The sequence below is a fragment of the Cetorhinus maximus genome, chromosome 1, assembly GCF_964194155.1.
Source record: "Cetorhinus maximus chromosome 1, sCetMax3.hap1.1, whole genome shotgun sequence".
Taxonomy (NCBI): Eukaryota; Metazoa; Chordata; class Chondrichthyes; order Lamniformes; family Cetorhinidae; genus Cetorhinus; species Cetorhinus maximus.
The window spans coordinates 61,991,340-62,003,510 of NC_135879.1; the positions used below are offsets into that span (position 1 = coordinate 61,991,340).

The 12,171-nt window shown below is 39.4% G+C and overlaps 1 protein-coding gene across 1 annotated transcript in view; it reads right to left on the minus strand.

The window, feature by feature from the left end:
* Positions 1-12,171, minus strand: part of lrba (LPS-responsive vesicle trafficking, beach and anchor containing) — a 913,498-nt gene that overhangs the window by 48,806 nt on the left and 852,521 nt on the right. Inside the window, exon 52 of the mRNA XM_078541260.1 lies at positions 9,021-9,188. Coding sequence (XP_078397386.1) covers positions 9,021-9,188 — 168 coding nt within the window. The remainder of the gene's footprint in view (positions 1-9,020; positions 9,189-12,171) is intronic.

Sequence of the window (12,171 nt, forward strand, 5' to 3'; positions counted from 1 at the left end):
CCTGCCATACTTTTTCTTTGAAGGGGGCCCATTGTTCAGCCACTGTCTTTTCTGCCAACATTTGATTCTAACTCATTCGACTCAGTTGCATTCTCATCCCATCAAAGTTGCCTTTCCCCCAATTAATTATCCCTGCTCTGGGTTGTTCCTTGCCCTTTTCCATGACCAACCTAAACCTGATACAATGGTCATTGTCCACTAAATGCTCTCCCACTGATACTTAATCCACTTGGGCCAACTCATTCCCCAGAACCAGGTGCAACAGTGCCTGCCCTCTCGTTGGACTGGAAGCATACTGCTGCAGAAAATTATCTTGAACACATTACAGGAACTTATGCCCCTCTTGTCCCTTTGCACTATCCCTGTCCCAGTTTGTATTTGGATAATTGAAGTCCCCCATTATAATCACTCTATAATTCTTGCACCTGTCTGTAATTTCTTCACAAATTTGTTTCTCTATGTCCCTTCCATTGGTTGGTGATCTATATGCTACACCAATCAATGTTATTGCACCTTTTTCATTCCTTACCTGTAGCCAGAGAGATTCTGTCCTTGACCCCTCTGGAACATCCTCTCTCTCCAGTACTGTAATGCCATCTTTAATCAATATTACCACTATCCCCCATCCTTTTTTCTTCCTTTCCTGTCTCTCCTAAACACTTGTACCCAGGAATATTTAACGACCAGTTCTGTCCTTCTTTGAGCCAGGACTCTGTTATAGCGATAATATCATAATTCTATTTGTCAACCTGTGCCTGTAGTTCACTAATCTTATTAACCACACAACGTACATTCACATACATTACATTAGCCCTGATTGGGCTTTTTACTTTCCCCCTTACTCTGACCCCATCTGCCTATTCTAATTCTATCAAACTCTCCAAGTATTCTATTTATCTTGACACTACTCTCTGAAATATCCTCCTCATCAATTTATACTTCTCGACTTCCCGACGTCAGTTTTTTTCCACTCTACTCTGAATTTCCCCTCAGGTTCCCATCACCCTGCCAATCTAGTTTAAACCCTCCCCAACAGCACTAGCAAACCTCCCCATGAGGACATTAGTCCCAGTTCTGTTGAGGTTTAACCTGTCCCCCTTGTACAGGTCCCACCTGCTTCAGAACCATCCCAATGCTTCAGAAATCTAAAGCTCTCCTTCCTACTCCATTCCTCCAGCATAAGAGCATAAGAAATAGGAACAGGAATAGACCATTCGGCCCCTTGAGCCTGCTCCACCATTCAATAAGATCATGGCTGATCTTGTGTGTCAATTTCCACATTCCCACCTAACCCAATAACCTTTGATTCCCTTGACTAACAAGAATCTATCTATCTCTGCCTTAAAAATATTCAATGACCCCACCTCCACCACCTTCTGAGGCAGAGAGTTCCAAAGTCGCACAACCCTCTGAGAAAAAATTTCTCCTCATCTCTGTCCTAAAAGGGCAACCCCTAATTTTAAAAGTGCCTCCCAGTTCTGGACTCACCTACAAGAGGAAACATCCTTTCAACATCTACCTTGTCAAGACTGTTCAGGATCTTGTATACTTCAATCAAATCACCCCTCGCTCTTCTAATCTCCTGTGGAAACAATCCCAGTCTGTCCAACCTTTCCTCAAGAGACAACCCACTCATTCCAGGTTTCAATCTAGTAAACCTCCTTTGAACCTCCTCCAATACATTTACATCCTTCCTTAAATAAGGAGACCAAAACTGCACACAGTAGTCAAGGTGCGGTCTCACCAATGCCCTGTATAACTGAAGCATAACGTCCTTACTTTTATGATCAATCCCTCTCGTAATAAAGGATAACATTCCATTAGCCTTCTTAATTACTTGCCGTACCTGCATACTAACTTTTTGTGACTCATGTATTAGAACACCTAGATCCCTCTGCACCTCAGAATTAAGCAGCCGTTCTCCATTTAAGTAATAGTCTTTTTTGTTTTTCCTGCCAAAGTGAACAACTCCACATTTTCCCACATTAAACTCCATTTGCCAGATCTTTGCCAACTCACTCAACCGATCTATATCCATCTGCAGCCTCATGTCCTCTTCACAACGTACTTTCCTACCTATCTTTGTGTCATCTGCAAATTTAGCTACCATGTCTTCACTCCCCTCATCTAAGTTATTGATGCAAATTGTAAAAAGTTGAGGCCCCAGCACAGATCCCTGTGGGACTCCACTCGTCACATCCTACTAATCATAAAAAGACCCATTTATGCATACTCTCTGCTTTCTGCCAGCCAGCCAATCTTCTATCCATGCTAATATGTTACCCCCTACACCATGCGCTTTTATTTTCCATAATAATCTTTGATGTGGCACCTTATCAAATGCCTTCTGGAAATCCAGATACAGTACAGGCTCCCCTTTATCCACTGCGCATGTGACTCCTTCAAAGAATTCCAATAAATTGGTTAAACATGATTTTCCTTTCACAAAACCCTGCTGACTCTTCCCGGTTGCCTTGAGCTCTTCTAAGTGCCAAGCTATAACCTCTTTAATGATCAATTCTAATAACTTCCTCATGACAGACGTCAAGCTAACTGGCCTATAGTTTCCTGTGTTCTACCTCCCTCCCTTCTTGAATAGAGGGGTTATATTTGCTACATTCGAATCTAATAGAACCTTTCCAGAATCTAGCGAATTTTGGAAAACTAACACCAGCGTATCGACCACCTCTTTTAAGACCCTAGGATGTAGTCCATTGGGACCCGGAGACTTGCCAGCCTGCAGCTCCATCAATTTGCTCTGTACCATTTCCCTAGTGATTTCAATTTCATCAAGTTACTTTCTCCCATTCACCTCCTGATTTGTAGCTAATCGTGGAATGTTTTTTGTATCCTCTATAGTGAACATAGAAGCAAAATATTTGTTCGTTTATTCCGCCATTTCCTTATTATCTACTATTAACTCTCCACTGTCATTCTCTAGAGGACCAACACTTATTATTTTCCTTTTTAAGTACCTGCATACTGATTTTTTTCATGTAATCCTGATGAATAGTGCTGTGAATTTGACCACGGTTATTATATCCATAGAGATCAATGACTTCTTTAAAAAAGAAATTTGAATTTCCAGTTAATAGCTGAAAGGATATGACAAGATTTCATGTTTTAAGACTTCTACAGTGACTAACAAACTAAAGCACTATTGACTAAATATTACTTTTGGCAGGCAGCTTATATTTTAAACTACAGGATAGAACTCCACCTTTCCTTTTAACACAACTGATAAACCCACTTCACAGGTATGCTTTACACTGTTCTTTAGGTAGACATTCACTATTTCCGGAACTAGTCCAAAGTGTTTCTTAGCTCCCAAGGGTTTACTTCTGTTCGTTCCCTTTCCCAGCCTGGTAACTTTTAACCTCAGGGCTGTCTTTCATGGTGAGAGTTTTTCCTGGAGTTTCTCTCTCTAGTGCAAAGCTAGGTGAATCTCCCAGCCTAGTTTCAAAGCATCACAAATTTGTGTCTTTTCAATCTGAGTGCGAGTCCCAGTTAGAGGCTTTTGGTCTCTAGCTGCTCTTTCTCTCCCGGATCCTGGCAGACAGATCTGTGTCTGAGAATTTCTGGAATACCTTGAAGTTTTTCCCTCACAAAGCCCATCTCCATGGTATCCGTGTATCACATGGGCCTTGAATCCAGGCAGAAATGCTGATTAGCTATACTTTAACCCCAACTCTATTCTATCTTGGAGACTAACATTCTAACCCACTGTAAATACAGATGCTGCAGCCAAATGTGAGTGCCTTACACCTTCTTCTCAAACTGGGCCTCCCTTTAATTTTTAAAGTCGACATCACCCAAGCCTGTTGTCAGGCAGACTTCAAACCAGGTCACATGACCCCATGCTTTTAAGTTAGGGTAAAGTGAACAGTCCCAAAACATAATGTGATAAACTTCCTATTTGTAACAGCACAAATCAGAAGTCTTGAAAAAGTGCAAATGTAACCTCTGACAGTAACGTTCTTTTTCTAATGTCAAGTGTTCAGAAAATTCTAAAAGCTCTGAAGATTGTGGAACTTAGAGCTTCAAATTTTAGAGAACAATTTCTTAGCCAGAACAAATGAGCATGAGTACTTCTGGTTGTGTTCAAAACTTATAGATCTAAGAATTGTTCTAAAATATACACACAGTGGCTAATAGTAGGTTACAAGGTTCAGATAGCATGACTTCCATCATCTTAATTTTAGGATCTTTGTGTCTTGTTTTCTCTCACTTTTACTTTCAAGCTTAGGCACAACCTTCTTTCGCTGGAACATGCATCTTTCTATTTATTTGGCATGGTTAGAAAACCGTGTACACATCCCTGTATATGATAAATCGATATTTTAGGAATACTCATTTACATATGTTGTAGCTTTTGTTAAATATTTAAACACTTCACAGATACCTTGACTTAGCTGTTAACATGAACAATTGCATATAATCAGTTATTCACTGTGCTATGTACTAGCAGCAAAGTCTGCCAGTTTAAATGCTAAATTTATGCATGTCATGTTCTTAATTTCAAAACTAATGTTGGAAAAGCTCATTCTTGACAAGGCTAAGTGTTGCACATGCAAAATAAAAAAGGTTAAATTAGAAAAATAGTGTGAAAATGATTAAAAATTGTTTTTAGTTTGGTAGGATTGCCTTTTTAAAAACAAAACATGAATGTGACGTGGAGGAAAGAAGCATATTTGCCTAAGCTTGAATGCAAATCTATATAATTTGGCAATGAAGGATAATCAGCGCATGGTTTGCTGACTTTGAGAATTCTTCAATGTGACTGGCTGCTTGAGCTGCTTGATGACATTACTGCTGTTGGATACCTGCAGATCCCCTTGACTTGGCGCAAAGTACAAATTACTGTTGGGAAAGATGAAATCTATGCCACAGAGATCACTAGACCTTTGAGAATTGCTTTCTTCAGGGTCAGCGATGAACACTGTGACAACGCCACTGATCGCAAATTCCAAGCCAATATGCTTTGTCATAGTGGCTTGCTAGGTTATTTCAGGGAGCAGTTAAGAGTCAACCACATTGCTGTGGTTCTGGAATCACAGATAAGCCAGATAGGGTAGGGATGAAAAATTCCTTCCCTAGGAGGATATGAGTGAACCAGGTGGGTTTTTATGAAAATCCACTAGTTACATGCTTACCATTACTGGTTGTATTGTTTTATTCCAGATTTATTTAATTAACTGCCATGGTGGGATTTACATTCATGTCTTTAGATCATTAGACCAGGCCTCTCGATTACTAGTCCAGTGACATAACCACTATGTTATATTCCCACTATTTTGTACGTCTATTTCCTTAATGACTGTAAGGGAAGTGATAAGTTGTATCCTGGACTCAATACTATGGAAGTGTTTATGTTCCGTCTGATTTTAAAGGGTCCAACTAGTATCCTGATGCTGCAGTATGGGTCTTTGACACTAGAGGCCCTTCATGAACTACTTAATTATTAAATCTCTTTCCACAGGTAAGAATCTGGCAGCTACAGTATTTAATTTATTCCACAGGTGCCAAGGATTGAAAGCTAAGGCGTGCTACAGGTCTTGGAATATAATTAGTCCAGACCTCTGATTTGTGGAATTTTCCATTGCTGTTATGTATATAGCGGTCATCATCATCAAACTTTATTTCAAGTCAATTAAAGACATGATTTCTGATGCAGAAAACTTCAAGGAGAAGTCTTTTCATACACAAATTTAAACCAGCTGTACACTTTTACTGAAATCAACGTAATATTCAGCAGCTGTTCTTGAAACTTGGGCTTTTAACACAGAAAAACGTAATTGTGTGAAGCTAAATTACTTTTTCAATGCACTCTGAAAAGCTATACATTGTTGGTGACCTGCAAGCTCTGTAATTGTCCTGTTAAAAGGTATCTGAATCTCAGTCTACAGAAGTACTTGAACTTATTCCTCTCGTGGGTGTACATTGCTTGCAGTATTGTTGCAGGCTGCAGGATAGTAAACATAGGTGGGATTTGACTCTGTATAAAGGCAACTGAAGTGGTGGTTAAATAGGGTTTCCATAATGGCAGACATGGAGAAATTTGGGACAGAGCAAAGAACATGAAGGAAAATATTAATGGCTGGAAACAGCAGAATATGAAATTTGGGAACTTTGAAATGATTCCTAGCTAAATTTACAATTTACTTTTACAAAAATCCATTGTTAATTTAAAATATTTATAAATTATAAATTATATATTATAAATAAATTGCCTATGTAAAAATTTCACCTTGCAATGGCATCATTTTTCCAGTGGTGGCAATGTAGTCCCTTAATTTTGTGTCTTTCAACTCAGTCTATGTTGCATAGAAATTACTCTGCTCAAACAATTCTACTTCCTAAATGGCCACAAGTTCTCCTAATTAACCATAATCTTAACTTAAAGTATTGATATAAAAATAAAGACAAACTATTAATTTAAATGGGGACTGAATCACATCTGTCCATCCTGATCCAAGTATCCCTCACCCTCCAATCACATTTCACCTGAAGACTACACTTGGTCTTGACTTCCCCATGTTACACAGTCAGAGGAGATCAATTCGTGTAATATAAATCCATAATTATTATTTGCCAAATTATTCCTCTAAGGCACTGTGGTGTAATTTTAAGTTGAAATTATATATTTATATATATATATGTTTGTATGTATGTGTTAATAAAGGTAAAAATAGTTTCAGTTTCATTTAGGTTTTGTTTATGAACCTTGATGCCTGGGTGTCTGGCTAGACCGATGACTAAAAGGTTTTAGGCCTTTTGGGTTTGTTTCTATATATACATTTTTAATGAGGTCTTACAACCTCTGAAGTTAAAGAGATGGGTTAAAAGAGGTTGAAAGCTTAGTGATTCTAAAGCAAAACACAAAGTAGAAAAACTTTACTGTTTCCTAGCGACCGTGATACAGTGACATAGACACAGAAAAAATTCAGAAGTAGAGACGGAGTTTAGTGTGTGTGTCAGAAAGAGAAGACAGGGGTCTGAAGCTCTCTGGGAAGAATTCCCACAAGGCTAATGGGACAGTAGTTAACTAAGTAATCAGTTATGGGACTCAGTAAAGTGATCTTTTTAGCCGAGCTGCTACTGGAGGACTGAGTTAAGGGAACTCATCTGTTTGCTCTGTAATTGAAGAAACAATGAGTTTAAAGTGTGGCTTTTGGTGTCTCAGGGAGAGATAAGAGTTGGATGAGAAGCATCAAGTGAAGGTTCAGGGATCTACCAGACGAAAACCATTTGTAACTATGTCAGTCCCAAGCAAGAAACCTTTGTAGCAAGCTAGTGGTAATTCTTATTGGGTTGTGTGTCTGTAAAGATATAGCTGGAGTAAAGGGACAGTGGGAATTTGAATCATCTTCTTCTGTTTGTATTGAGATATTTCCAACCTTTGTGTCTGGTGTAATATAGTTCATTTTTCTTGTCTTAGTAAATATTTTATTCTTTGTATTAAAAGCTCATCAGCTGACTCCTGTGAATTTGTTCAGTAAATTTCCTCCACAGTTTCTAAAAAAAAGGTTAGGATCTATCAAGCCAGGTTTCACTCTGGGATCTTATTTGTCCAGTAATAATAGCAGCTGGGATTATAACAGGTACAAAAACATTGTAATTTAGAATGCTATTACATTTCATGAATTATCTGTCTAATGTTTTATGATGAATTAGGAATCCTAACACTGGGCTTGACATTAATGAGGGGACAGGATTAGTGCTGAAGAAGGAGCCGACAGTTGGTCACAAATGCAAATGCCTAACGTAATGGGACGTGTGGGAATGCGCAATTTACACAGGAATGACTCAGTATCATTTTACTTCTGGGTTTCACATTTCCAATACACGTGAGTGTGCATGACATGATTTCACCCCAACTATTGAAAAGACCCAGTTAAGGAACGCAATGTTGGAGGAGGTTTGGAATTCTGTACATTCTGGCTATTTCCATTACAAGGGAGATTTACATAACTCCGTACCCTGGCAAAAAATTCACCTGTTATCTGCCTTATACTTTTACCTTTAGTCAACCGCAACACCAAAAGTCTTCAGCAGCATTCTGGAAGGAACCCTCTTCTACCCATCGTGTGGGGAATTAATATTGAGATTTGTTTCTGTGTACATACATGTAGCTATAGTGCACCAAGCAATGTAACCTTGTCCAAAAACCATATTTAAATAAGCTTACTTAACATTTGAGTAAAATAAAGGGTTTTAAGGGGAAAAGAGATCATTTTGGTTTTTCACATGACTGCAAATGGTATTGCAGCCAAAGCCTGAGTTTGTGAAACTCCTAGGGCTGAATTTTCCGGTCGGCGTGTGGTGGTGGGCCTGACACGCCGACGCGTAAAATAACGCGTGATGCCGTCGAGCGTATGTCCCGACGTCATCATGCGCCATCGCGATATTTCGTTCAGCAGGCATGCGCCAGAGTCGGCTGTGTGCCCGTCGAAATGGCAATGGCCTATTAAGGCCATTAAGAAATCAATTAAAGTAGTTAAGAATGCTGCCCGTTCAGCCTTAAGGTTGGCGGACAGGCGAAAAGCCTAAGCGGCCTTAGCGTTTTTCAGGAAACCTCAACCACGGGTGGGATGAGGTTTCCTGAAGCTTTTATAAAATAAATAAATTAATTTTCCCACCTTTACAAACATGGCCCAACTCATGTGACACTGTCACATGAGGTGACATGCTTAGATAAATTTTTACATCATTTATTGAACTGTTTTATTATCCATTCAATCTGCCTGAGTCAGCTCCATGCCTGAGGCCCCGACTCTCTCTCCTCCCCCCACCCACACGGTAGCGCTGAGCGCTACCAGCCATGTATTACGCTGGGCGAGCCTTAATTGGCTCGCCTGCGTAAAATACTGCCACGCAGCCAATCGTGGGCGGCAATCGGGTCCGCACCCACCACCGCCCATCCTGCCCACCATGGGAAAAATTCTGGCCCTATATTGTTAGTTAAGAAACAAAAATATCAAATAAAAACAGATTTAGATTAAGTATTTTCCTTCACTTACTGTTAGGGTATTCTCCAACGCTGTGATTTTTCCCATTCCAGTACCAGAGAAGCAGAGTTGCATCCCGTGACCCTGACAGAACGTAACAGTCACCTCCAATGTACGATTCAGATCTGGCTAAACAGGTTACAACGTCCCAGTGTCCAAAAATCACCTGCGTGAGTTTACCTGAAAAAATAAATCACCATAACTCAGTTTTAAGTGAACATTCAATATTTCATGACACTGTATTGAAATTTTATTTAGTTTAACCAACAATCTTTCAGCATGTCACACACAGGTAGGAAGTACAAATGGTAACCTTTTAAAAACTATAAATAGTCTCTCAAAATAAAAATCAAAAAATATTTTTAACATTAATATTTAGTACATATATTAATTATTGGGATACTATGCTCTTTTAATTTACCACCCTACCAGGCACTGGACACAGAAAAGTGGGAGCTAATGCATTTTGGAATAAAAATCAAGGAATGGGAACATCACTGCTTTCCATCTAGTGTGAGGGTATGGATCAACAGAGAGATTAGTTTTAAGTACACACGTCCTCGGTATTGCAAGTATATGTAGATTAAGCCATAAAAACAACGGCAGCACTTTTGGGTTTATTTCTGTGTAACAGGCATATCAAATAAAGGAGAGCTGCAAAGGCAGTAAATTAATCTCAGCAATGATATATGCAAAATGGGTAAATAAGTGCAGAAGGCACAAACCTACCAGATGTTACAGCGCTCTTACCAGAGTCAGAATCGACAGCGCACTTTATAAAGCAGACAGATTGGGGACATCTTTACTATACTGTTCATGTGTAAAAAGCGTGGCTTTTGTTATATTTCTTTGCGAATGGGGAGATGAGAAAGCTTCTTCATATATTATTTTGTCTTATCCACCCACCGCTCATGTCTCTCCTGCCCAGACATCATATCCTAATGAGAGAAATAGCAGGTAAATGGTTTAATCTGCCCATTAATTTTTTTCCGAATGTGTGCCAAACTAGCAAAAAGGGCTGACCTGTGGTTTTCCTTCCCTAGCACCCATCCCTAATTGGTGTTTCCAGTAACTTTTTTGAATCAAGATCAGGAACTCAGTTTGTGAAGATTCAAGGTCCAAACCAAATGCTACCATACCAGTTATAGAAGATGAGGGATGAACTACTAACTCTCTTCATTTCTAGCCCAGTCATTTAGGCATGGCCTACAACTGTGTAGCTCAGTGGCAGCTAGTTTTTTCAGAGCCTTTCAAAACTCAAAATGATGTGATTTTAAAAGAATGGACTGTCTGGTTTTACATTTCATGTACATTAGTAATGAAGGTCAAAGAATAGTTCCTATCCAATCAGCGTGTGGAAAGGTGGCCAGCACAGGGATATAGATCAATGCACACATGTATTCACTTATTTGCTACACATGATGTGTATATAACTTTAAAAAGACCAGTCTGGAATGTATGCATCAATAGAACCGTTTGAAGTTGAACACTAAGGATGTAGCAACGATCATTTCAAATACAGGCAAGAAGCACTGGCAGTATTTAAACAAAGGCACCAAAAAATGACTAATTTGCCAAAATATTCCAGAACAATGTTTAAATGATGATTATTTGATTCTTAAAAAAGCCAGATGATAACCTAAACAACCACATCAGTTGCCACAAAACAGTCATATGTATAAGCAGTTATTTATTAATGATGCAGTGCATTTATCTAAAGGGCTGAAATCCATATCCATATATTTGAAGTCAAGCATTATTACCTCACTTTGTTCCATTTATCTAGAAAGAGTGCCATTGACACAAAATGTGTGGTCCCTATCAACAGAATTCCTTAATATAATAGAGGTAATCTCTGGAATTCCAGGGATAGTGCAAACCTAGAGGTTTGAGAGTCTTGAAAGCTGCTGCCGGATTAGATGCCACCTAGTAAGCTTGTGGAGCTAGTTCTGTAAAAGGAAGATGTTGTTGTAATATTGAAGTATAATTTAGTACAGTGAGGGCATGGCAGAAAATAGTGGTTGAGCTGGTTTTGCCCCATTTGTGATAAGAACATAAGAAATAGGAGCAGGGGTAGGCCATTCAGCCCCTCAAATCTGCCTCACCATTCAATAAGATAATGGGTGATCTGCCCCAGGCCTCAACTCCTCTTTTGTGCCAGCTCCTCATAGCCCTCAACTCCCCGATATTTCAAAAATCTATTCACCTCCTCTTTAAATATTTCAGTGATCTAGCCTTGGGGAGGTGATGGCGTAGTGATATTGTGCTGAACTAGTAATCCAGAGGGCCAGGGTAATGCTCTGGAACCTGGGTTTGAATCCAATAAAAATCTGGAATTATAAGTCTAATTATGACCATGAAACCATTGTCAATTGTTCTAAAAACCCATCTGGTTCACTGATATCCTTTAGGGAAAGAAATCTGCCATCCTTACCTGGTCTGACCAGATCCACAGCAACGTGGTTAACTCTGAACTAGGGCAACGAGGGATGGCCAACAATGCTGACACCCCATGAACAAAAAAAAAACTCTCTGGGGTAGAGAATTCCAGACATTCAGTACCTTCTTGAGAGAAGAAATTCCTTCACATCTCAATTTTAAATAAGCAACCCCTTATTATGTAATTATGTCCCCTAGTTCGAGATTCCCCCACTAGTGGAAACATCTTCTCAACATCTACCCTGTCATGCCCCCTCAGAATCTTGTACGTTTCAATAAGATCACCCTTCATTCTTCTAAACTCTAATGAATAAAGGCCTAACCTGTTTAGCTGTTCCTGATAACTCAACCCCTTCATCCCAGGAATCAGCCTAGTGAATCTCTTTTGAACTGCCTCCAATGCCAGTATATCCTTTCTTAAATGCCTGGACCAAAACTACACACAGTGCTCCAGGTGTGGCCTCAGCAACACCCTGAACAGTTGTAACAAGACTTCCCTATTTTTAAATTCCAACCCCCTAGCAATACAGGCCAAAATTCCATTTTCTTAATTACTTGCTGGACCTGCATGCTAACTTTGTGTTTCATGCACAAGAATATCCAGATCCCTCTCTGCTGCACTTTTTTGGGGTCTCTCTCCATTTAACTAATAGTCTGCCTTTTGATTTTTCCTATCATAGAGGTCTACAGCACAGAAAAAGGCCCTTCAGCCCATCGAGTCTGC